The following is a 27,953-nucleotide window of genomic DNA, read 5'->3' as shown; positions in this document are numbered from 1 at the left end:
CTCTCTCTCTCGTGTGTGTGGGGGGGGGTGTGGCGCCTGCACTATAACACTTCTCACGGATTCGGTGAGGGGCCTGAGGATTGAAATAAAGACAAGAGACATCAGGTCATTCGTGCAAGGAGAATGCCATTTATTGCAACAAGAGGGTGAGCAGGCACAGTGGAAAACTGCCAACGTCAGAAGTTCACGTTCCCAGGGCCCTCCAGCAATAATGATGGATGGATAACAGGAACGTGCATTCAGGCATTATTGGAAGGAGGGAAACAAGAAGTATTTGCTAAATAAGCTCTTAGTCACAAACTGATCAGAAGATCCCTATAGGGGAAGGGCCCAACGTAAGTACGTGTGTGTGTGTGTGTGTGTGTGTGTGTGTGTGTGTGTGTGTGTACATATAGGGGGTTTATTGGAATGACTAACAGACTGCTATCCAGATAATCCATCAGTGACTAGCTGTGAAGAGAAAATCCAAAAATCCAGCAGGGTGGCCTCATTCCAGGCAAGGCAGGAAGGGCTGAGGCAGTGGAGTTGGGTGAGTCCCTCTGCTACTAAGTCCCTTCCTAGGCTCCTGCAAAGCCAGGGCAGCCTTGCTGCCTCAGGAAGGAACCCAGGGAGTCCAGCAGGGCTAGATGCCCCAACAACGCCCATCTCCTCGATGCCACCTGCCCCTAGTCACCCCTCCTGACCCACATACCCCAACACCCCACCAAAACGGGAAATAAGTCCCAGGGCAGGTGTTTGTATTCGTGCATCTGTACCGTCCTGCCTTAGGGGTTCTGGCAGGATATGCCCATAGATGCAGCCACCAAGAGCACCACCTGTGCACATTCACTGTAAGTTCCCTTTTAAATGGGCCTGGCGTACATGTGATATTTCCCTCTGCTTCTCCTTGGCCTGTCTCTGTCTTCATCTCTCTCCACATCTACCTTCTCTTCTACAGCTCCTGTTCCCACAGCCTGTTTCCCTCTAACCCCCCTCCTTTTCCCCTAATAAAAACCCCTACATACACACTGTTTCTTGTGATGTTCTTCTCTTGAGTGTCGCTTTTTAAAATTGAAATAGTGGAGGGGGAGGGGCAGGTTATGGGTAGGGTCACCCTTGAATTTTTTGTGTGTCCAATTTTGGGACTAGGTAAAGCATCTGTCAAATTAAATGCATTTCTGGGAGGAAATATTCAATAAACAAGAAACCAGGAATTATAAGAATGTGTTTCCATATGGTTGTCCAGAAGCATGAATTTCGTGATGCACAGCAAAGTCAGAGACAAAATTAAATTTTGTCTGCATTGTAATTTTTTGTTTGGAGACATGGTTAAGGTAATCTTTGTTGTCTTGTAACTCACTCTGTACATCAAACTCAGAAAACCCCCTAACCCTGTCTCCTAAATGTGGGATTAAAGGCTTGTACTAAAATGTCTGGCACTGTGATGAATCTTTGGATGCTGAACAAAAGATCAATGTCTTATGACAGTTTTTCCTAGGAGCTGGAGATATCACTTAGTAGTTAAGGATGCTGGCTAATCTTTCAAAGGACATGGGTTCGATTCCTAGCACACACACAGCAGCGCACTATTATCTGGAGCTCCAGCTTTGGGGATTCTGTCTTCTGCCTGCACCAGGACTTCACGGAGTGCATAGTAAAACAAGCAGGGAAAACAGACGTATACAGTAAGAGAAATAAGCTTTTAACACAGTAGCATTGGAAGAACTTTAATTTGGCATAAAGTTTGTGATACTTTCTAAAATTTAAACCTCACTAAAGGTTTTTACAAGTTTCTTATCTTGAAGTTTCTATTATATATACTGTTATTTGAAACAGAGAATACCAGAGAATGGTATGTTATAGTATTTACAATGGTGTTTTTCTCTCTATCTATTAAGACTTGTAATATGGATAAAGGATATGTAAGTCTTGGCATTTATAAGGTTTCTTTCCAGTATGAATATTCTAATATGTTCTAAGATGTTTGCATCTACTAAAATATTTGTCATATTCCTTACAACTCTGAGGTCTCTCTCCAGAATGAACCCGCTGATGTATTATAAAATGTGACATCTTGGTAAAGGACTTGTCACATTCAATACATGTATAAGGTTTCTTCTCAATGTGATCTCTGATGTCTTCTAAGTTGTGCATTCCAGGCAAAGGACTTGTCACATTGCGCACATTTGTAAGGTTTTTCCCCAGTATGAACTCTCTGATGTGTTCTAAGATCTGAATCCCAGATAAAGGACTTGTCACATTCCATACATTTGTAAGATCTCTGTCCAGTATGAACTCTCTGATGTCTTCTAAGATCTGAGCAATAGGTAAAGGATTTGTCACATTCCACACAACTATAAGGTCTCTCTCCAGTATGAACTCTCTGATGTGTTCTAAGAAGTGAGACCTGGGTAAAGGATTTGTCACACTGCTTGCAACTGTAAGGTCTCTCTCCACTATGAACTATCCGATGTCTTTTAAGACCTGAACAACAGGTAAAAGATTTGTCACATTGCTTGCAACTGTAAGGTCTCTCTCCAGTGTGAACTCTCCGATGTCTTCTAAGACCCGAGGAAAAGGTAAAAGATTTGCCACATTCCTGACAATTGTAACGTCTCTCTCCAGTATGAACTCTCTGATGTCTTACAAACTGTGATACCTTGGTAAAGGACTCATCACATTCAATACATGTATAAGGTTTCTCTTCAGTGTGATCACTCTGATGTCTTCTAAGTTGTGCGTTCCAGGTAAAGGACTTGTCACATTGCTTGCAACTGTAAGGTCTCTCTCCAGTATGAACTCTCCGATGTTTTTTAAGATGTGAGTCCTGGGTAAAGGACTTGTGACATTCCATACATTTGTAAGGCCTCTCTCCAGTATGAACTCTCTGATGTCTTTTAGCACGGGAGTCCTGTGTAAAGAACTTGTCACATTTGCTAGATTTGTAAGGTTTCTCCTCAGTGTAAACACTCTGATGTATTCTAACTTGTGAGTTCCAAGTAAAGGACTTGTCACGTTCCATACATGTGTAAGGTTTCTCCACAGTATGAAGGCTATGGTGTATCTTACAACTAGAGTGCTGGGTGAAGGATGTTTCATTAGTGTTGCACTGGCAGGGTTTAATTCCAGTATGAATTTTCTCATGTTCAGTGAGGTAGAAGGCAGTCCTCAAGAATTTCTTACATGTTCCACATTGCTGTGGATTTTCTTCAATGCTGATTGGTTGTTGCAAAAGCCTGTATGCAGAGCTCAAAGAGTCATCACCTTCTTCCTGCCTGTGCTCTTTTTCTGCAGTGTAGACTCTCTGATCTTGAGTGATGTTGGAACACAAATTTACAGATTTCTCACAGTCTTTAGATTGACAAGGTTCTTCTCCAGTGTGCATTCTTTCACGTCTGTCTGGGTTTGATGAGTCAACAGAGGCATCCCTGTGACTACTGCATGTGTAGTTATTAGAGTTTTCTAGAGTTTCATTTGTTCTATGAAGTACACATGTGGAGGGATCATGAAGCACTTTGTCAAGCTCATCACACTGACAAGACTCCTTTTCAGTCTTCACATGGTGATGGACAGGGTCATATATGCAATAGTTCTCTGAAAATGAGAATACTTCAGCTTAGTAGGGCTTGTTCCAATAATAAACATGTGATAAATGACTGTCTCCCTAAGTTGTCATTTAACATAAGTGAGCCTGGAACTACAGAGATTAGAGTTCCCAGTAAGGGACAGTTTTCATTCACTATAATTGGATGGTTTCTCACAAACACAGCATGACAGCCTTCAAAGGTTAGTGAGTTATAACAGATATCTCATCTTTTTCAAAAATCTCTAACTGGAAAAATATATGAAAAATAATTGATGGCCATGAACTAGCTGTAGGATTGAGCTCACTGAGGGATTATATTTAGAACATATGTCTCCATGTATAAATATTTCTTCTCAGAAACTGATGAAGAAGAGTGTAATCCAATCCCAGATTTACAGTCTTTATATTTAGTAATGGATGCAAAGACAATATTCTACCAGACATAATAGACTTTAGCTTGTTTGAGGCAGGGCTGTCATGGGGAGCTGGAGTGATAGTTCAGAGGTTAATAGCACTGACTGATCTTCTAGAGATCTTGAGTTCAATTCCCAGCAACCACATGGTGGCTCACAATCACCCATATTAAGATCTGGTGTCTTCTGGAATGCACTGTGTTTCTTTTTTTGTTTTTTCATTCCAGCAAAACAGCTACATTTTATTTTAACATTTATTTAAATGAAAAAAACTCAGATATGTGAATAAATGGGTCTCTGTGTCTATTTCTTAAACTTTTTATCATATTTATTTTAATTTTAAATAGCTTGTTTTACATGTCAATCCCAGTTCCCTCTCCCTCCCATCCTCCCGCACTCCCCTTCCCCCCCCCCCCCCCCCAGCCTCCCACCCTACTGCCAATTCCTTCCACATAGGGGATATCTAGAGTCTGTCGTTTCACTCCGGGTAGGGTCCAGGCATTCCCCTAAGAGTCCAGGCTGAGAGAGCATCCCTCTTTGTGCTATGGGCACACGATGACTGTTTGTATTCCAGGGACAGACACTGATCCACTGCTCAAGGCCCCATAGGTTACCCAGGCCTTCTCACTGACACTCACATTTGGGGGGGGGGTCCAGATCAGTCCCATGTTAGCCTCCCCGCTGTCAGTCTGGGGTCCAAGAGCTCTCCCTGTTCAGATCAGCTGTCTCTGCTGGTTTTGCCAGCCCATTCTTTGCCAATTTGCTCATCACTCCTCTCTCTCTGCCACTGGGTTCCTTGGGTTCAGTTCAGTGCTTAATTGTGTGTTTGCCTCTGCTTCCATCAGTCACTGGATGAAGGCTCCCAGATGGTTATAGACATCAAGTTAATTATCAGGAATGGGCATTCGAGGTGGTCTCTCCACTATTGCTTAGCTTGCCAATTGGTGTTATCCCTTTAGATCACTAGAGGTCACTCTGGTGCCTGATCTGTCTTCTAACCTATGATTCCCTCTTCCCCCTATTCTACCCCCACCCACTCAACTTCCTGTTCCCCCATGACCAACTCTCTTTCTCTTCTCCCCCTCTCTTCTTCCCAGCTCCCACTCCCCCCCACCATGTTCCCCATCCATTCAGAGGATCTTGTCTCAATCCTCTTCTCTTGGGTACCATGCATATATGCATATCTTTTAGGTTCTTTCCTGTTTCCCAGACTCTCTATCAGTGGAAGTGCAGACTGGCACACACTGTGTTTCTTAACTTTGCTCATAGGGTCATTCTCAGGGCCAGTTTGACTCCTGAGATTATCTCCCAGAGGATGTCTGTGTATTCATCACTGGGAATAAACTGAAGGATGTAATATGAAGATATGCATACAGGGAAGGCAAAAACACAAAATGATACTTCAAAGATCCATGTTAGATTTAAATGGCTGAAAAATTATTCCAGTCCAATTTCAGCACAGTCGAATACAATTGTATTTTGTAGTTATTAAGTCACCTCCTAACAGCTATTACAACAGACAGGATGCATCCTGGGGCCAGGACACTACAGTAAGTTAAATGACCAGGAATCATATCAAGTGGAATTGGATATAAAAAAAGAATACATTCTCAGCTCTTGCTTTCTCTTTCACTTAAAGCCTTCACTGTTCTCTTGCTGATTCACTAGCCCACTCTAGTTGTGGCTACTCCCTTCTCTCTTCTTCCAGGGCAACCTCATTCTTTCCAAACAGGTTATCACGGTTACCTTGCATACAATAATCCACCAGTTCTTTCAGGCAGCTCATTACCCATGCTAGAACTTTCAGAAATAATACAGAAATCTAACACAGTACTTGGCTCAGTATATGAAAACACAAAGCAGAAGAGTTTAAACAAGTTTTCTGGATTGATATTTCTTTTTTCAATTTTTTAAAATTTTATGTATGTTTTTTATTTAAATTAGAAACATGCATGCTTCAAATGTCAATCCCAGCTACCTCTTTCTCCCTCCACCAGCCCCACCCCCATCCCCTTACCCCCAGCCGAATCCCCACATCATTCCCCAGGGAGGGTAAGGCCCTCCTTGGGGGGATCGCCAGAGTCTGTCATTTCATCCAGGGCAGGACCTAGGCCCTTCCCCATGTGTCCAGGCTGAGAGGGCATCCCTCCATGTGGAATGGGCTCCCAAAATTCATCTGTATGCCATGGTGAACACTAATATACTACCCAAAGTGCCAGAGATTTCTGAGTCCTCCTCACTGACACTATATTCATGGGGTCTGGATCAGTCTCCTGTTGGCCTCTTAGTCATCAGTCTGGGGTTCAAGAGCTCCCCCTTGTCCAGCCAGCTGTCTTTGTGGGTTTCACTAGCATGGTCTTGACTGCCTTACTCATCACTCCTCCATCTCTGTTACTGGGTTCCAGGGGGTCAGTTCAGTGTTTAGTTGTGAGTATGTCTCTGCTTCCATCAGTCACAGGATGAAGGTTCTAGGATGTCACATAAGGAAGTCACCACCCTTATCATCAGGTAGGTGCTATTAATGTAGTCTCTCCACTATTACTTAGTTTTCCAGTTGGTGTTATCCTTGTACATCTCTGGAAATCTCACTGGTGTCAGCTCTCTCCTCAAAGCTATAATGACTCCAACTATTAATGTATCTTTCATCCTGGTCTCCTCTATTCTTACCCTGACTCAGCCTTCCTGCTTCCCCATGTCTTCTTCTACCCTCCTCTTATCCCCCTCTCTTTATCCTGGTTCCCTCCCCCCCTCCATGTTCCCAATCTGCTCAGGAGATCTTGCCTCTTTCTACTTCTCTGAGGTATAATGCATATCTCTTGGGAACCTCCCTGTTTCCCAGACTCACTGGCCCTGGGATTGTAGGCTGATACTCCCCTGATCCATGTCTAAAATGGATATGAGTGAGTACATACCATGTTTGTCTTTTTGTGATTGGGTTACCTCACTTAGGATGGTTTCTTCTAGTGCCATCCATTTGCCTGCAAATTTCAAGATTCCGTTGTTTTTTTTCCCACTGAGTAGTACTCCATTGTGTAAATGTACCACACTTTCTCTATCCACTCTTCAGTTGTGGGGCATCTAGGTTGCTTCCAGGATCTAGCTATTACAAATAATGCTGCTGCTATGAACACAGTGGAACAGATATCCTTGTTGTATGAATGGGCATCTTTGGGGTATATGCCTAAGAGTGGAATTGCTGGGTTGTGTGGTAGACTGATTCCCATTTTCTTGAGGAATCTCCATACTGATTTCCAAAGTGGCTGTGCAAGTTGGCACTCCTACCAGCAATGGAGGAGTGTTCCCCTTTCTCCACAATCTCTCCAGCATAAACTGTCATTGGTGTTTTTTATTTTAGACATTCTGACAGGAGTAAGATGATTTCTCAGGGTTACTTTGATTTGCATTTCTCTAATGGCTAAGGATATTGAGCACTTTCTCAAGTGTCTCTTAGCCATTTTAGTCTCCTCTATTGAGAAATCTCTATTTAGTTCAGTTTCCCACTTTTTAATTGTGTCTTTTGGTGTTTTGGAGAATAGCTTCTTGAGTTCTTTGTAAATTTTAGAGATCAGCCCTCTGTCAGATGTGGGGTTTGTGAATATCTTTCCCCAATCTGTGGGCTGCCTTTTTGTCTTGCTGACTGTGTCCTTTGCCTTACAGAAGCTACTCAGTTTCAGGAGGTCCCATTTATTATTTGTCGATCTCAGTGTTTGTGCTACTGGTGTTATGTTCAGGAAGCATTCTCCTGTACCAAGGGTACCTCCCACTTTCTCTTCTAACAGTTTCAGTGTGGCTGGATTTATGTTGAGGTCTTTGATCCATTTGGACTTAAGTTTTGTGCATGGCGATAGATATGGATCTATCTGCAGTCTTCTACAGGCCAATATCCAGTTATGCCAGCACCATTTATTGAAGATGCTTTCTTTTTTCCATTGTATAATTTTAGCTTCTTTATCAAAAATTAGCTGTTCATAGGTTTGTGGATTAATCTCAGAGTGTTCAATTCAATTCCACTGGTCTACCTGACTATTTTTGTGCCAATACCAAGCTGTTTTCAGGACTATAGCTCTATAATAGAACTTGAAGTCAGGAATGGTGATGCCTCCAGATGTTGCTTTGTTGAGCAGTGTTGTCTTGGATATCCTGGGTCTTTTGTTTTGCCATATAAAGTTGAGAATGGTTCTTTCAAAGTCTGTGAAGAATTGTGCAGGGATTTTAATGGGGATTGCATTGAATCTGTAGATTGCTTTTGGCAGGATTGCCATTTTTACTACATTGATCCTACCTATCCAAGAGCATGGGAGATCTTTCCATTTTCTGAGGGCTTCTTTAATTTCTTTCTTTAAAAACTCAAAGTTCTTGTGATACAGGTCTTTCACTTGTTTGGTTAGCGTTACACCAAGGTATTTTATCTTGTGTGTGGCAATTGTAAAGGATGATGTTTCTCTGATTTCTTTCTCAGCCCACTTATCTTCTGTATATAGTAGAGCTACTGGTTTTCTTTAGTTGATCTTGTATCTTGCCACTTTGCTGAAGGTGTTAATCAGCTAATCAGCTGTAAGAGTTCCCTGGTAGAGTTCTTTGGGTCACTTATGTAAACTATCATATCATCTGCAAATAGTGAAAGTTTTGCCTCTTCCTTTCCAATTTGTATCCCCTTGATATCCTTTTGTTGTCTTATTGCTCTAGCTAGGACTTTGAGTACAATATTGAAGAGGTATGGTGAGAAGGGACAGCCTTGTCTTGTTCCTGATTTTAGCAGAATCGCCTTGAGTTTCTGTCCATTTAGTTTGATGTTGGCTGTTGGTTTGCTGTATACAGCTTTTATCATGTTTAGGTATGTTCCTGTTATCCCAGATCTCTCCAAGACCTTTACCATGAAGGGGTGTTGGATTTTGTCAAAGGCTTTTTCTGCATCTAGTGAGATGATCATGTGATCTTTGTTCCTCAGCTTGTTTATATGGTGGATTACATTGATAGATTTTTGAATCATCCCTGCATCCTTGGAATGAAACCTACTTGATCATGGTGGATGAGTTTTCTGATGTGTTCTTGGATCCAATTTGCCAGTATTTTGCATCAATGTTCATGAGCTAAATTGGTCTGAAGTTCTCTTTCTTAGTTGTATCTTTGTGTGGCTTGGGTATCAGTGTTATTGAGCCTCATAAAAAGAGTTTGGCAAAGACCCTTCTGCTTCTATTGCATGGAATACTTTGAGGAGAATTGGTATAAGCTGTTCTTTGAATTTCTGGCAGAATTCTGCACTGAAGTCATCTGGCCCTGGGCTTTTTGTGGTTGGGAGACTTTTGATGACTGCTTCTATTCCCTTAGCTGTTAAAGGTCTATTTAAATTGCTTATCTGTTCTTGATTTAATTTTGGCAGGTGATATCTATCCAGGAAGTCATCTATTTCCTTTAAATTTTCAATTTTGTGGAGTACAGGTTTTCAAAGTATGACCTGATGATTCTCTGGATTTCCTCAGTGTCTGTTGTTATGTCCCCCTTTTCATTTCTGATTTTGTTAATTTGCATGTTCACATTCTGCCATTTGGTGAGTTTGGATAAAGGTTTGACTATCTTGTTGATTTTTCTCAAAGAACCAACTATTTGTTACATTGATTCTTTGTATTATTTTCCTAGTTTCTGCTTTATTGATTTCAGCCCTCAATTTGATTATTTCTTGGTGTCTACTCCTCCTGGGGCAATTTGCTTCTTTGTGTTCTAGAGCTTTCAGCTGTGCTGTTAGTTCTCTAGTATAACTATTCTCCAGTTTCTTCATGTGGGCATTTAGTGTTATGAACTATCCTCTTAGCACTGCTTTCAAAGTGTCCCATAAGTTTGGGTATGTTGTGGCTTCATTCTCATTGAATTCTAGGAAGTCTTTAATTTCTTTTTTTATTTCTTCTTTGACCCAGGCATGGTGCAATAGCACATTATTCAATTTCCATGAGTTTGTAGGGTTCCTGCAGTTTGTGTTGTTGTTGAACTCTAACTTTAAAGCCTGGTGGTCTGATAAGATACATTGAATTATTCCAACTTTTTTGTACCTGTAGAGGTTTGCTATGTTGCCAAGTATGTGGTCAATTTTTGAGAAGGTTTCATGTGGCGCTGAGAAAAAGGTATATTCTTTTTGTTTGGATGGGATGTTCTATAGATGACTGTCAAACCCAATTGGGTCATAAGCTTTATTAGTTCCTTTGTTTCATTGCTAAGTTTCTCTCTTGTAGTCCTGTGTAGTAGTGACAGTGGGGTGTTGAAGTCTCCCACTATTAGTGTGTGATGTTTTGTGTGTGGTTTGAGTTTTAGTAATGTTTCTTTTACAAATGTGTATGCCTTTGTATTTGGGGCATAGATGTTCAGAATCGAAACTTCATCTTGGTGGATTTTTCCTGCGATGAATATGAAATGACCTCCTTCATCTCTTTTGACTGATTTCAATTTAAAGTGTAGTTTGTTAGATATTAGGATTGCTATCCCTGCTTGTTTCTTGGGGCCATTTGATTGGAAAATCTTTTCCCAACCCTTAACTCTGAGGTAATGTCTGTTTTTGAGGCTGAGGTGTATTTCTTGTATGTAGCAGAAGGATAGGTTCTGTCTGGGAATCCATTTTGTCAGCCTGTGCATTTTTATGGGCAAATTGAGACCATTAATATATAGGGATATTAATGACCTTTGATTGCTGGTTATCGTTTGTTTTGGAATGGTTGTTTTTGGTGGAATTGTGTATGGATTTCGATCCCTTTGGTAAAATGGAATTATCTATTTCCTATGTTTTTCTGGTTGTAGTTAACATCTTTGCAGTGGAGTTTCCTTCCAGAACTTTCTATAGGGCTGGATTAATGGATCCGTATTGTTTAATCTGGTTTTGTCATGTAATATCTTGTTTTCTCCATCTATAGTGATTGGAAGCTTTGCTGGGCATAGTATTCTGGGCTGGCATCCATGGTCATTTAGTGCTGATAGAATATCTATCCAGGACCTTCTGGCTGTCAGAGTGTCAATGGAGAAGTCAGGTGTAATTCTTATAGGTTTGCCTTTATATGTTATTTGACGTTTTTCCTTAGCTGCTCTAAGTGTTCTTTCTTTATTTTGTATGCTTGGGGTCTTGATAATTAAGTGGCGAGGGGACTTTTTTGTGATCCACTCTATTTGGTGTTCTGTAAGCTTCTTGTACCTTCATTGGCATGTCTTTCTTTAGGTTGGGAAAGTTTTCTTCTATGATTTTGTTGAATATGTTTTCTATCCCTTTGAGTTGGGTTTCTTCACCTTCTATACCTATCATTCTTAGGTTTGGCCTTTTCACAGTGTCCCATATTTCCTGGATATTTTGTGTTAGCTTTTGTTTGGACTTCAGATTTTCTTTGATTGATGAATCTATTTCTCCTAGTGTGTCTTCAACACCTGAGACTCTCTCTTCCATCTCTTGTATTCTGTTGGTTATGCTTACATCTGTAGTACCTGTCCATTTCCCCAGTTTTTTGATTTCCAGCATTTTTTTATTGTCTCCATGTCAGCTTTCAATCCTTGCATTGTTTGAATTGTTTCTTGTAGTTTTTGCTTCATATTTTCCTCCCTTTCTTCCATTTTTTGGAATTTTTTGTTTGTTTTTTCTTCATTTCTTTAAGGGATTTTCTCACATCCTCTTTGAGGGCCTCTATCATTTTCAAGAAGGTATTTTTAAGGTCATTCCCTTCTGCTTCATCTGCATTGGGGTGTTCAGGTCTTACTGGTGTAGAATCTCTAGACTCTGGTGGTGTCATATTTGTTTTTCTGTTGTTGACTGTGTTCTTATATTGCCTTTTCCCCATCACTCCTCCCAGTGGGTGTAGAAAGAGTCTCTTCCTCTCCTGATGGGTAGGCGACCACAATTCCCTTTCAGTGGCTGCAAGCAAATCCAATACTCTCTGGTCTCTGCTCTCTGCCCTCTGCCCTGGGTTTGGGTGGAAGTGGAGTAGCTCTCTTTGCAGGCTCCTGGTCGCTTGGTCGTCCTTCCAGGGGTAGTCCATCTGGTTGCTGTCCCCAAGCCAGGGGATCCGAGAGAGGGCAAGCGGGAGAAAATCGGGTCTAAGATGGGGACCCAGTGCTCACCTCTCTGGGTTGATATTTCTTGTCAAATTCCTCAGTATATTTAGTATTTTCCGTGTTATTTATCTTGAATTTTTCTCACAATTAAAAACATGAAAATTTCTATAAAGGACATGGAGCTTTAAGATATGAGTGAAAATATTATTTGCTACTGAGTCTATGGATGAATCATGTAACCTGAATAAAATGTGGAATGCAAATTGTAAAGAGAAACCTAAATAGCATGAAAATTTCTTCCAAACTACTAAATTTGCCCTGTCTCCTGTTTGTTTTTTCTGGACAGCTTAACAGATTTTACAATCTATGAAGTTAAAACACACAACCTATGCTGGGAATTCAACAAGCAAAATATTCTCACCCACAAAGACAAGGTTGTTGTAATTCTCCAACATCACATCAATGCACAAAGCCCTCTGAGCAGAGTCCAGGCATTCCCACTCCTCCTGGGAGAAGTCCACAGCTACATCCCTGAATGTCAGCAGACCCTGAAATAAAAAAGTATGGTTTGACCAAGAGCTACTTGGGTGTCCTTTCCTGGACAGAAGGAGACATAAGGTAGAAGAGTTAAGATAATTACACAAAAATAGGATTTCTCAATACAGTCACATTCTATCATGAATGATCTAACTGTAAAAACAGGATGAAACAACAGTCTTACAAGCAGTGTATAGGAAACAAGAAATACAGGTAAGATCTAAACATGGTTATCTATCTGTTATGAATGTGGTGTTTATGTCACATAGGATCACACTGTACATGACTCAGCTTTAAATGCTCTACCTGTAGATGATGCTAAAACACTGACACATATCAATCCTGTCCGTAAATGTGCCGTACATGACTCTATTCTAACAAACTTAGTTGGGGTTTTTAAACTCTAGGTCCAATGGCACACCATTAATTGGGAAAGAGGAAGGTATAGAAGGCAGAATATGACTGATTTTATAGAGAAGAGTTTGGTTTTTTCCACAGTAGCAAGGATTGTAACAGCACTACATACTGTCAATTTTAACATTGACATTTAAGGTAAGTAGCCTATGGAGTTCATTTTATGACAATATTTGGGCCAGTATGAACAGAAAAAAATCTGCATCAGCCATATTTGATTAAATTCAAAAATTCCCTAAGAACTTGCAAAAGCCAACAGACAAATTACAAATTTCACAAGTTTTTTAAGGGTATTTCACTTCATTCACAAACAGTAATAAAAACTGAAATATATAAAAAATGTTTAAGGTATTGGTAAGAGAATCCATACCAGTGAAACTTTGCTAATAGCAAAAATTTACCAAAAATTACATTAATTTAGTATCAAGGAAATAAAATTGCAAATCAAGAAATGGGATAAACAGGCACTTTTCAAAGACAAAAACTCTATTCATCAATAAACATTGAAAAGTGCTCAGGATCGCAAAAAGGCCACCATGGAAACACAAATTAAAACTACTTAGAAATGCTGCCTTGCCTGAGACAGAATGGGTGTCATCAACTAAACTGACAATAAACATGAGGCCTTAGAGGGAGAGAAAGGAAGCCTTATTCACAGTCCATGGAGGGGAGGGTGTAAATTAATACAGCTATTGTGGGAATCGGTTAGAAGATTACTGAAAAAAACTAAAGAGAGAACTAACATATGAGTCAGCCCTTTCACTCCTGGCCATATCCCCAAAGAAAAACACACCCCACTACAGAGATATTTATACCACATCTTTACTGCTGTTTCTATCATGAAAGGGAAAGTACTATTATCAAAGCTTTATCAACAGATATTATGTATTATGAAAACTGTATAAAACTGGGTACAATTCAGCTAAACAGAAAAAAATTAAAAATTAGCAGGAAAATCGACAGACCCAAAATGTTTAATATTAAGTGCAGTCATACACTTTTAGAAAGAAGACACCATGTTTTTGCTCACCTGCAAAATCTACCCAATCATTCATTTATATATATATATATATATATATATATAGAGAGAGAGAGAGAGAGAGAGAGAGAGAGAGAGAGAGAGAGAGAGAGAGAGAGAGAGAGAGAGAGAGAGAGAGAGAGAGAGAGAGAGAGAGAGAGAGAGAGGTAATATGTGGGGACAGGGTAACTTGGAGAAAAGAGAACAGGAACGTTAAATTATCAAGGACTGAATGCAGGTAATGAACACCACTTATGGAAAAGGATATTAAACTAATGGCTTTTCTAGTTCTAATTCTGTCAAATTTTTTTGAAGTTTGGGGGGTGGATAAGCAATCAAAATATATTTGATTGTGAAATATGAAATCCCATGTGAGGCTCCAGAGCTTGTGCGCCCTGTGACGACTCTACCTGTATGAGTTTTATGGTCTTTGGGTCTGCGTATTGCAGTGTGTAATTTTATTGTTGACTGTTCACAGAATTGATCACAATAAAAATTTTACAAATAATTAGAAGCAAGACATTAAAAGCTCTTAATCTATGAAAGTATAACATATTTAGATAGAGAGTGGAGATGACCACTGACCTGTGACATATTTTCCGGAGAAATAGCCATTTCTTCCTGTTTCTCTTCTTTGAGATTCTCTTTCAAGGACACTGAACATATGGCTCACTTCCCTATAAAATAAAGGGTCAGAATGTACAAGTAATACTGAAACCTGTTAGAGAACAATGTCAAACCACGCGAAAAGACCCAAGAAAAAGAATATGATCCTAAAGACAGGAGAGTACGGAAAGACATTTGAAGCTTGAAGAGAAAAATCATCATCAAGCATCTTGTTGAAGAAAGAACACCTTAAAAGTGATGGAGACCAAGCTAGTCACCAACAACACAACTGCTTTCACTAGAGCAGCACTGCAGATATAAATTAGAGGCAAAACATACACAGGAGAGTCCAAGGAATCATCCATGAGAACAAGGGAAATAATAAGTTTCATGGGAAGAGTAGATAAATACAGGAGAACTGGAAAGTAATCGCCCATGAACAATACAGCAAACCACTATTTCTCAAAAAGAAGGAAGAATACTAGCAGTAATCCAACCAGGAACAACAGAAAAACAAAACCATAGGAAATAAAAAAGCCATAAACAAAACAAACAAACAGACAAACAAAAAACTAGCCAAACTGAAAATCAAAGTAGAGAATTCTTGATTAAATAAACAAACCCTCAAGTTAAATAAATTCAGCATCTGGCCCAGCTGTTCCATTCCATGACATTCGCTCAAGGGACTTGACATCCTATTTCACAGATGCTTGCTCCCCATGTTCACTGCTGCTCTGCTCACAAGAGCTGCAAAATGGAAACAACCTAATGTACTTCAACTGACAAATGGATCGTGAAAGTATGGTACATATATACTATGGAATACTACTCAGCTGTAAAGAAAACTGACATCATGAACTTTGCAGGGAAACAGATGGACTTGGAAAAGATAATACTGAGTGAGGTAACCCAGACCCACAAAGACATCATTGCATGTACTTTCTCATAGGAACTTCCTAGCTCCAAATCTTCAGATGTCATTACACAACCTTGAGTGAGTCTAGTAACCAGAAAACTAAAAGGAGTCCAGAGTGGTGTGTGGGGTGAGTAATAGAGACAGGAGTAACAGGACACAAGTGATCTCAAGGGGTAAATGGAAAACCAGAGGAGAGGATTTAATTACTGAGAATGGACACAGGAAAACACAATGAAGGTAAAATAACAGTAAGTATATCTAGAAAATTCATAAAGAACCAATCTATTCCTTGACTATTATCCATCAACTCAAAAATGCCTGTGATACATATACATTTAGAGTGTAAATGAAAACTTCCCAACTACACTGATGATGTTCCTCACGAGAGCCATAGAATTCCTAACAAAACAACAACACCAGGAGCAAGAAGCCTGCTTTGAAGTTGCAGATCACAGTTGTCCAACAGACTTCCAAACATTACAGGGTATTGTTGCCCAAGGTTGACTCCTAGAGGCTTTACTTCAGTCCCTCGTGTTGAAGAAGCCACACACTTAACAAACAAATCCTAGAAGACACCAGATGGAACTGGCCGTAAAGGCTCCTTCCTGGGGACTAATTTTAATGGTACCAGAGGGCAACATGCAAGGTTCCAACGGAGGAAACCAGCCAACAGTCCTACCCAGCTATGACACCTATGAATCACAACAGAGATGACCCTAAGGGTACAAGAGGGGCACACATACTTTGGTGGTGACCGACAACTTGTAATTGGATTTAGACACTCTCAACCAGAGGGGAAAACTTGACTGGTACTGGAAAACTAGCCAGTTACCCCGGGGCTAGGAAACACATGGATCCTGGAGGAGAGCCTAAAACCACTGCTTTCCTAAGTCATTGTAAGTCCTTACTTCATTCTAAATATTTCTCCTAATTTCTAACAGACAATAGGAGATGGTACAGCTGCAGTGTATACTACAGTAGGCTGTAATTATACTTTCTGATTCTTACCAAAACTCTGTTACCATTGTTTTCAGGAATGGAGACAAAAACACTGAAGGTGGAGAATGTGCTAGAATACTAAAGGTCCAAAATTCTGAAAACTGATAAATAAGCCTAAAGGTATTAATTTCCATCATTTTATAGTATGATTAAATAATGGTATGAATAAGGAAAACAGCACTCACATGTATAGACAAATAAAATTTTTATGACTCCATTATCAATTTTTCTGAAAAATTCTTCTCATGCCTACATTAGGATAATCCTGAGGTTTTCCTAGTGGGAGTCTCGACTGTTATTTCTAGTGAAACAGAATCTGGCAAAACTGATTTCTTGTTCCACTTCTACATCACCTGACCCCTTCCTCTCCTTCGCCAACCCCTCCCCCACACCTGCATCCTTAGCATCTGTCTCCTCTCTCCTTCCAGCCCCCTTTGTTCTGCTGCACAGGTGGGCAGGTCTGGGTGAACAGTGAACCCTGCACATGAGAATGAGATTGTTCAGGAAGCCCCTGGGTTTCTCTTTAGATGAAGAAAACACTAAATACAGTATTATACCAATGATTCCCTAACTGTCCTGCAGTGTCAGAATACTGAAAACAATTAGAAATCATTTTTAGTCATGTTAACTTGAATCCCACGTCCAATCACAGCTCAGTCAAAACTCGGGGGCAGAAATGGTACTGAATGATTGGGAAGAGAGTTTCATACACTGTTGAATTGATCATGAACCAATAATGATGAATCCTTACACCTCCCAAAGGGACACAGAAAAAGAGAGAAAAAATTCACGAAAATTTTCTTTTTCCTTTGATGATTTTACTATATTCTGAGGTATGTGAGACTCATAAACTGAAAGCTCACACACTTGCAGATTAGTTTGTCAAGAAATACTGCAGAGGATCAAGGGAGACAGCAAGCAAACAATTTGTAGCCACAAAAACCATTGTGGTGCAATTCTGCAACATCCAGTCCCAGTACGAAGCCCTCAGGGCAGGTCCAGACATTCCCACTCCTCCTGGGAGAAGGCCACAGTCACACCACTGGCTGTCAAGAGACCACGAAATAAAACACAACAGTTTGACTCACCCTGTTGCTGCACACCTTGAATCCTAGTACTTGGAAGAAACAGGGGGAAGGAACACACCTGTCCAGCTTGGTCTATGTGGTGAGTTTGGCACAGACAGAGCAACACTGTGAGTTCAGGTCTCAAACACAGAAAACAACAGAACCATAAATAACATTTTGGTCATGTGTCCATGGACAGAGTGATTTTCTTGGACTAAGGAAACAAAAGACTATTGATGACATTTTTTTCCTGATATACATGAGTTATTGTAATTATTCAAAAGAAGCTTTACAATATTATCCTATACTATAATGCATTTACATTTCTTTTTCGTTTCTATTTTTCCATGAATCGGCTTTTCTGCATAGTGCTGGCTGTCCTGGAAGTCAGTGTGGACACCTTGCCAGCCTCCAACTGATCCAACTTCGATCCACTTGCCTCAGCCTTCTGAGTATTGGGATTAAAGACGTGGGTACCAGGCCTGGCAAATACACTGTTTGAAGCGCTGTATTTACATCCCGCTGTGCATATGTCTCAGATGGAAAATTAACCTTGCATAAAAGCATACTTTTAAAAGTTAATGTTTACAAAGTATACTGTGGAAATTGCACAACAAAAAACTTTCAGATTCAAAGAAATTTTCAGGCTTTCGTTGACTATAATCTAAAAGCTCTCTGCGAATCCAAGTCTCCATGTAAATGTGCCACTATCTTGGATATGGACGTGTATAACATGGAAATTAGTATGGATGATTGAAAATTTCAAGAAATTTGTCGTTTCCATCATAGCAAAGAGAATCGTGATTGCAAATCTGAACAGATAAATTCTAATATTTTACTCAATTATTCTGATAAGAATATTTATTTCAGTAGCAGAAGATAATGGGCGAAAAAAAAGCCACGATTCTCGAATTATTACGAAGGGAAGACATCCACAGCAGAATTTGGGAGCCGGCTTCCCGATGAAGAGCAGAGAAACCGCTCGCACCCTGTCCCCTCCCTCCCGGGTCCCAGCCCCGCGGCTCCTCTGACCTGGGAGGTTCCAGGGCCGCCGGGCTGCGGTTCCCGCCACTGTGCTGCTGCTGACGCTGACTTTCCCAGGCCGCCCGCCCCGCGCGGACACTGCGGCTCCGGAGTCTCCAGGTCCCCGCGGCGCCCGCCGTGTCCCCCGCACTCCGGTCTGCAGCGGCTCCCACCGTGCAGGTCCCCGAGCAACGACAAGGAATGGTCACTTGTCACTGCTGGCCTCTGTTCATGTCCAAATTCCAAGCGTTCTCTTTGTGTCCCAGCGTCTGTTTACATCACTCCTCTAAACCCTCCCACGCTCCACTCTTCCATAAACCCAGCCAATGGCCACATCCTTCCAGCTCCTGTTTCCGCTTAACTGAACTCTCCCTCCCCCTGCATCTCCAGCTGCCTTCCCCAAGGCTGCAGCTGTCAGGCTGCCTTGGACCCTCTCTGCACAGACTCCACACACGCTTGCTGCAGCCTAGACCAGAGCTGCCCCATCCTGGGTTCTGAAACCTTCAGAGAAAAGACAGGCAGCCTAACCTCGTCTTCACTACCAGACTCCAGGGTTACATACTTACACCAAATGATAACAGGCTAAATTCAGATGCCAGCGGCCCATCGCCAACACAAACATGACAATCCAAAACCAAATACTGAAGTTTTGCCTTGGGGAGGGACATTTCTGGAACTTGGATTTTGAAAACAAACAGGTGTCTCAAGAAGTCAGTATTCAAACTATTTCGAACAGCCCTGGGATGAGTTCATCCCTTGCTGTATGGCTCTCACCTCTACATGGTGGTCTTGTTATTTTACTAACTCAATCAAGTTTTTTTCTGTGACTACTGCTAAAGATACTTTTACATAAAATACAGAGAAAAAAATTAATGCAGTGGTGAATTCAGAGACTGTTGGCTGTCCCAGAAGCATAAAATAAGTAAGGTGTGTGGTCCCAACACTAAAAGGGTCAGTTATAACATCCCATCTATGATTCCAGGAACACTGAGGAAGAGGAGGAGGAAAGGGAGAGAGTAAGAAGGGAGGAGGACGGGCTCAGACATGTCACTCTGTAGACTCCACACAGCTGTTGTGATCAGTAACCAACAGCAACGGTACTGACCTGCACTGACCTCACACTAGAACACAGTCAGTCTAGGAAAGGGAAAGGCTCACAGGGCCCCACCCTTAACTCTCAAATGTTGTCTATGGATGGATTGTAGGAGGAGAATCACTGCCTTTAGCTGCAGTCCTCTGCTGAGCCCAGCAGGCTCCAACACATATGTCCAATCCCACAGTCTCATAGATGACTCTGGATAATTTCAGTGGGTCCCAAGCAAAGTGAATGAAGATGAACAAATCGGGATTGTTGGAATTTGTGTGTGTGTGTGTGTGTGTGAGAGAGAGAGAGAGAGAGAGAGAGAGAGAGAGAGAGAGAGAGAGATTTGAGAAAGTGAGAGTGTATAATAGAAAAAATTTAAATGAGCAAGTCAGTCTGTAATTTTAATTTACTTGTATCATTATCTGGTAAACATCAGAAAATACTAAGAGCCAGGAAGTTTTCTTTTTTCTGTCTATTATTTTATGTAGTTTTGCTGTACTTCTTTGAGGTTCTGAGAGATTCCTGTCAATATGGTCATGAGGTTCTTTGGGGTGGTGGTATATTATTTCTGCTTCAGTCTGATTGCCACTGTGTTTACATGTTTATCTCATGATGTTTAAGTTTTATATGTGAAGTAGAACTGGAAACTCACATGTTTCATTTAGATTTTTCAATTATGTGGATTATAGTTCTTTAATATCAGTAGAAGTAAGACCTGCTTGTTTACTCATGTCTATCAAGTAGGTCATACAGTTACATTCAGTAACTGTCATGACATGATAACAAAAAGTTATGTATAGTTTTATGCAACATTTAAAACCAGTTCAAGGCCCGCCTGGTTTACACAGTGAATCAGTGAGTCTAGGACAAGTGGCAATATGCAGTGAGTCCCTGTCTCACATCAATGAAAACTCCTCTCTGAAGGATAGCTTTCCTGGTACCATATACAGCACACAAGCTTCCAAAGGTGGAAGGCAATGAGCAGTCTTATCCAGCTAGGATGCCAAGGAACTACATCAACGATCATCATGGTACAATAACCCTGAGTGTAGTAGTAGCAAGCAGACCTTAGTGGTAATCAACAGCTCTATAATTCTCTTAACAAAAGAGAAGCCATGAATAGTACTGGAAACATGGCTAACTACTCAGTGCTGGTGAACTCATGAATCTTGGAGGATAACCAACAACCACCACTTTACTAAAAGAGAAAAATCCCTCACAAAATGTAAACATTTTCCTCATACAAATAGGGTATCTTCACCTGTCATCAAGGAACTTCTCTATGCAACAGATAGACCACTCCAGATAACTACAACCGAGCAAAATGCAGTTGTGGATGCCAGAACCAATGGATACATATAAAATACACCTGAATACAAGGGTGAAAGAAAATTTTTGAAGGTGGAGGTATAAAGATTTTAACAACCAGAGGGTCCAGGAGTTTGCTGTGAGATTGTGTCTCCTATTGTATTAGTATTAGTCAGGGTTGTCTAGAGTAACAGAACTGATAGAATGAATCCCTCTCTCTCTCTCTCTCTCTATATATATATATATATATATATACATATATATATGAAGAGACAGAAGGTTGAGACTCCTAAGTTATGAGACACAGGGCTGCAGAGTTAATATATCCTTGACATAAAAAGGTATAATGCTGACATTGGCAACTGAAAGCAGATGGGTATACTGGTTCTTATGGACAGATACTGAGAAAAAGGCATTTGATAGGCCATTAGCTGCTTATCATGTAGCAGATGTGTTAATTTGCTCAGTAAAGAGCACCACATCTGGTAGAACACCTACAATTGGAGTCATTACCTCACTGAATTCTTAAGAGTCAACTGTCATTCTCCATGACCAGTCTGTCTTCTTCACTAAGCAGATAGAAGTTTTAATCCTGCAAATTCCAAGTGCTTGATGATAACACTGATATCTGAAATTGATCCAGGGGTGTGATATTGGTTTTGGTTCACTATTTTATATGGAGAGGCAACTCTAAAGGCTCCTATTTATCCTTTCCAGCCATAGATGCTCTCACTCCACAGGTCAGGAAACCAATGTGAGAATTCTGCTAATTTCTAAGTATGTCTAACCCAATTATACATTCTAGCACTGGCGAAATAACTACGGGAGAGTTCAGGGACCCACTGTACCTACTGAGAGTCAGACTAGAGCCAAACCTTCATAAATCACCTGGACTTCATTAGCCCCTACTTTACCCAGAGGGACACAATATTTTTTGGGATCTCCCGGAATCACTGTCAATTCAGAGCCAGTATATGACACACCACAGAAAGTAATATTGTTTGCCTTATCGACTGTAAGTTCACTTGTGAAAGCCTTTAGGTCTCTCTGGAGATGGATTGGATAGGACTAACACTAAAACATTTGTTATGTTATAAAGGTCCTTCCTCCATGAAACACAGTTATCCCTTTAAGGGGTTCTAGGTTTATAATCTGGTCTGAAATATATCCGGTGAACTAGATTGCCTTTTGCTACAAACCAGTGTAAACTTCCTTTCATTTTTTTAAAGACTGCTTCTGCTTATAGAGGTAAAACAAAATTCACTGGGCTTCTTCTCCATCTTAAGCCTGGAAACACCATGAGTGGCTAGCCAGTACCACAGGTCCATAAGAGTCATAAAATTCACTTGCTTGTGGTGACCATTAGGATTATGCCATTATACATATTGTTTACCTATGTTGTCCATTATGATAAACACTATCACATTTCTTATGGTTATTGATTCAGTGCTGTCACATGGCCCTTGATAACTCAGGGCTCAATTAGAGTCAGACATTTAATTCATCCAACAGAGCAGCAGCATCTCCAAACCTATGGTCTGAAACAAAACAAGGCCAAGGGGACAAAAAAAAAAACACTTTAAGCAGACCCCAGCAACTGGCCACCAGATTAGAGACCTGTGGGCAAGCTGCTCCACCAACACAGCCATCCAGTGGGCACAAGACCCACTCTGCAACCCAAAAACCACCCACCCCAGCATCCTCTCCATGGACATCCCTCTCCCATGACATCATCAGACCCTGCAGGCATAAACACTGTGCACATAAGTTGGAAGAACAGGTGGGTAACTGGTCAGCCAGTTGAGCTGCCACAACTCCAGGCCTTAAGCCCCAGGGCACATCTCCTACCATCTAAGCCTAAGAAAGATAGCTGGCTCTCAACCCCAAATCTGGTGAAAACCCACTGCTCTGTTGCAGACCCCAGCAACTGACCAACAGGAGAGAGACCTGTGGGCATGTCACAAAGGCATACCTTCCACCCCCTGGACTATTCCCACAAGAACCACTCACCTCCCAAACCCACCAACCTGTCTTCCTCCCCTTGGCCAATAATCCTCCCCAAACATCAGCAGCCCCTTGAGGCAGAAGCAAACTGAAAGAACAAAACCCATCAGCTGTCCAGCAGGTGACAAACCTGCAGGCAGCCACACCACCACTGTTGCCACCTACTGGACTCTGTTCCCACAGAGCCCACTCTGACAACCGACCACAGCCACACCTACCCCAGAATTCTCTTGGTGGATAGTCCTCTCTTGCAACATCAACAGACCCTTTAGTCACTAGTTCCACTCATACCAATTCGAAGACTAGCAGTCACTATAGGTACAAGTGCTATCTATATCGCTTTGAAGAAAGGTTGGGTAAATGCCTGGGTAAGGAAATACTCAATAAAATAAAGAGCAATATGGCACTACTGGAGCCCACTGATAACACAACAGCAAGATCTGAACACACAAATACAGATGTAGCAGGGGAAAATGACCTTTAAATTAACTTCTTGAAAATGATAGAAGCTCTTAAAGAGGACATGGAAAATCCCCATAAAGAAATTAAGGGAATGAAAAACAAAAATTGGAAGAAAGCAACAAATCCCTTAAAGAAAGATATTCTCTCTTTCATCTCCTGTATTCTGCTGGAGATGCTTGCATCTTTAGTTCCTGTTCACTTACCAAGATTTTCCATTTCTGTTAGAATTCAACAACTACACACTACTGTAAGTTTACTAATCCATAGAAACGGAACATCACTCAACTAAATTATCATTTGGTCAGGAAGAAATGAAGAAAGAAATTAAAGACTTCCTAGATTTCAATGAAAATGAATGATCAATGTACTCAAACTTATGGGATACTGTGCAAACAGTGCTAAGAGGAAAGTTCATATTACTAAATGCCTACATACAAAATTTGGAGAAATCTCACACTATTGACTTAACAGCACATCTGAAAGCTCTAGAACAAAAAGAAGCAAACCCACTCAGGAGGAGTAGACAGAAAAAAATTAAACTGAGGGCTAAAATCAGCCAAATACAAAGAGAACAATAAACAGAAACAATGAAACAAAGAGTTAGTTGTTTGAGAAAATAAACAAGATAAACAAATCCTTATCCAAAATATATAAAAAGGCAGAGAGAATATCCAAATTAACAAAACCAGAAAGTAATGGGGGACATAACAACAGAAACTGAGGATATCCACAGCATCATCTGTTCACATTTTTTTTAAAAACCTGTACTGTACAAAATTAGTAAATGTAAAATAAATGGACAATTGTCTGGATAGGTACCACATACAAAAATTAAATCAAATCCAGATAAACATGTTAAACAGGTCTATAACCACTAAGAAAATAGAAGCCATAACCAAAGGTCTCCCAACCAAAAGATGCCCAGGACCAGATAGTTTCAGTACAGAATGCCACCAGATTTTCAAAGAACTAATAACAACATTCCTCAAATTGATCCATACAATAGAAAGAGAAAGAACATTGCCAAACTCTTTTTGTGAGGCTATATTTACCCAGATACCCAAAACCACACAAAGATAAGAAAAAGAAAGAGAATTACAGACCAATTTCCCTCAAGAACATTGTTGCAAAAATACTCAACGCAATATTGGCAATCTGAATCCAAGAACACATGAAATAATTATCCTCCATGATCAAAGTAAATTTTATCTTGGATATGCAAGGTGGTTTAACATATGAAAACCTGTCAAAGTAATCTGCTATATAAACAAAATAGAAGGGGAAAACCACATGATCACATCATTAGATGCTGAAGATCCAACACTGCTTCAAGAAATCTTGGAGAAATCAGGGATAACAGGAACATACCTAAACATAATAAAGGCAATATACAGCAAACCAACAGCCAACATCAAAATAAATGGAGAGAAACACAAGGCAATTCCTCTAAAATCAGGGACAAGACAAGGTTGTCCCCTCTCTCCAAATCTCTTAAATATTGTACTTGAAGTTCTTGCTAGAGCAATAAGACACCAAAAGGAGATCAACAGGATAAAAATTGGAAAGGAAGAGATAAAACGTTCATTATTTGCAGATGATATGATATAATAGTCTACATAAGTGACCTGAAAAATTCTACCAGGGAACTCCTATGGCTGATAAACACTTTCAGCAAAGTGGCAGGATACAAGATTAACTAAAAAAAAAATCAGTAGCCCTAATACACATAGACACTAAATGTGCTGAGAAAGAAATCAGAGAAACATCTCACTTTACAATAGCCACAAACAACATAAAATATCTTGGGGTAACTCTGACCAAACAGGTGAAAGACCTGTATGACATGAAATTTGAGTCATTAAAAAAGAAATTAAAGATGATACCAGAAAATGGAGAGATCTCCCATGCTATTGGATAGGTAGGGTCAACATACTAAAAATGGCGATCTTACCAAACGCAATCTACAGATTCAATGCAATTCTTATCAAAATGTCAGCACAATTCTTTTTTTTTTTTTTTTTTGGTTTTTACGAGACAGGGTTTCTCTGTATTGTTTTGGAGGCTGTCGGTCCAGCCTGGCCTCGAACTCACAGAGATCCGCCTGCCTCTGCCTCCTGAGTGCTGGGATTAAAGGCGTGCGCCACCACTGCCCGGCCTCAGCACAATTCTTCACAGACCTTGAAAGGGCAATTCTCAACTTTATATGGAAAACCGAAAGACCCAGGATAGCCAAAACAACCTTGTACACTATAGGAACTTCAGGAGGCATCACCATCCCTGACTTCAAGCTCTACTATAGAGCTATAGTAATGAAAACAGCTTGGTATACGCAGACCAATGGAATGAAATTGAAAACCTTGATATGGAACCACACATCTACGAACACCTGCTTTTTAACAAAGAAGCTAAAGTTACGCAGTGGAAAAAAGAAAAACTATCTTCAACAAATGGTGCTGATGTAACTGGATGCTGGCATGTAGAAGACTGAAGATAGATCTTATCTATCACCATGCACAAAACTTAAGTCCAAATGGATCAAAGACCTCAACATAAATCTAGCCACACTGAACCTCTTAGAAGAGAAAGTGGGAGGTACCCTTGAATGAAGGGCACAGCTTCTTGAATATAACACCAGTAGCACAGACACTGAGATCGACAACTAATAAATGGGACCTCCTGAAACTTAGAAGCTTCTGTAAGGCAAGGGACACAGTCAACAAGACAAAACAGTAGCCCACAGAATGGGAAAAGATATTCACCAACCCTACATCTGATAAAGGGCTGATTTCCAAAATTTACAAAGAACTCAAGAAATTAGTCTCCAAAACACCAAAGGATCCAGCTAAAAATTGGGCTACAGAACTAACTAGAGAATTCTCAATAGAGGAGTCTAAAATGGCTGATAGACACTTGAGAAAGTGCTCAACATCCTTAGCCATCAGGGAAATGAAAATCAAAACAACTCTTGAGATACCATCTTACTCCTGTCAGAATGGCTAAAATCAAAAGCACCAATGACAATTTATGCTGGAGAGGATGTGGAGAAAGGGAACACTCCTCCACTGCTGGTGGGAGTGCCAACTTTTACAGCTACTTTGGAAATCAGTATGGAGATTCCTCAGGAAAATGGGAATCAGTCTACCCCAAGATCCAGCAAGTCCACTCTTAGACATATACCCAAAATATGCACATTCAAATCTGTTCAGCTATGTTTATAGCAGCATTATTTATAATAGAACCTGGAAGCAACCTAGATGCCCCTCAACTGAAGAGAAAATATGGTACATTTACATAATGAAGTAATACTCAGCGGGGGGGGGGATGGAATCTTGAAATTTGCAAGCAAAAGGATTGCACTAGAAGAAACTATCCCAAGTGAGGTGACCCAGTCACAAAAAGACAAACATGGTATGTACTCACTCATATATGAATTTTAGACATGGAGCAGGGTATTGAAAGCCTACAATCCCACTGCCAGAGATTTGGGGAACAGGGAGAACCCTGAGAGAGATATGCATGGTACCCAGGAGAAGGGGAATGGGACAGGATCTCCTGAAAGGATTGGGAGCATGGGGGGAGGGGAGAGGGAGCTGGGAGAAAGAAAGGAGTAGAAGGGGAGGGGATAGGAGGACATGGGGGAGCAGGAAGGCTGAGTCAGGGGAAGAATAGAGGAGAGCAGGATGAGAGATACCTTAATAGAGGGAGTCAGGATAGGTTTGAGGAGAGATCCAGCACTACTGAGATTTCCAGAGTTCTAAAAGGATGACACCAACTGGCAATCTAAGTAAAATGGAGAGGCTACCTTAAATGCCATTCCCTGATAATGACATTGATGACTACCTTATATGCCATCCTAGAGCCTTCATTTAGTGACTGATGGAAGCTAAACAGTGAACTGAACTCCTGGAACCCTGTTGCAGAAAAGGAGGAGTGATGAGCAAAGGAGTCAAGACCAGGCTGGTAAACAGCTGACCTGAACAAGGGGAAGCTCATGGACCCCAGACTGATGACTAAGATGCCAGCAGGGACTGATCCAGACCCCCTGAATGTGGGTGTCAGTGAGGAGGCCTCGGCAATCTTTGGGGCCTCAGCTAGTAGATCAGTATTTATCCCTGGCATTCAAATGGACTTGGGGATTCCATTCCATGTGGAGTGATGCTCTCTCAGCCTGGACACATGGGGGACGGCCTAGGCACTGCCCAGGATGATATGACAAACTTTGGAGATTTCCCCATGGAGGGCCTCACACTCCCTTGGTAGTAGAGGGAGGATAGGGAGTTGTTGGGGGCAGGGAGGAGGGGAGAGAGAGGAAGCAAGCTTGTTTCTAATTTAAATAAAAAATAAAGAAAATGAAGGAGAAAAATAAATACTATAACCATTGATACCCTCTTAACTGATGTTACACCACTTGATAAAGATAATGAAAGAAATCACAAATATCTGTACAAAAACATTCTTAGGAAGATAACACAGAAACACAAATATCAACTATAGTTTTTAATTCTTTTACTGGTCACA

General features: G+C 40.7%; 1 protein-coding gene across 11 annotated transcripts in view; it reads right to left on the bottom strand.

Annotated features, from left to right (window-relative positions):
• Nucleotides 1-109: 109 nt before the first annotated feature.
• Nucleotides 110-27,953, bottom strand: part of LOC101831905 (zinc finger protein 54-like) — a 41,442-nt gene continuing 13,598 nt past the window's right edge. The window contains exons 1-6 of one of the 11 annotated variants that reach the window (XM_040734081.1): nt 18,587-19,054; nt 17,576-17,694; nt 15,195-15,319; nt 14,552-14,643; nt 12,419-12,545; nt 110-3,573 (exon numbers count right to left, since the gene is read on the bottom strand). In XM_040734081.1, the coding sequence (XP_040590015.1) occupies nt 2,099-3,573; nt 12,419-12,545; nt 14,552-14,581 (1,632 nt within the window). In that variant the 5' untranslated portion in view covers nt 14,582-14,643; nt 15,195-15,319; nt 17,576-17,694; nt 18,587-19,054 and the 3' untranslated portion in view covers nt 110-2,098. Of the gene's footprint in view, nt 3,574-12,418; nt 12,546-14,551; nt 14,644-15,194; nt 18,556-18,586; nt 19,055-27,953 lie in introns of those variants that run through there. The other 10 variants (XM_040734083.1, XM_040734078.1, XM_040734080.1 and 7 more) reach the window with 10 other exon arrangements.

This window comes from Mesocricetus auratus, unplaced genomic scaffold, assembly GCF_017639785.1.
Source record: "Mesocricetus auratus isolate SY011 unplaced genomic scaffold, BCM_Maur_2.0 Super-Scaffold_100037, whole genome shotgun sequence".
NCBI classification, from domain to species: domain Eukaryota; kingdom Metazoa; phylum Chordata; class Mammalia; order Rodentia; family Cricetidae; genus Mesocricetus; species Mesocricetus auratus.
Note: the sequence above shows the minus strand (reverse complement) of the source record. Positions and strands in the feature narration are given on the sequence as shown.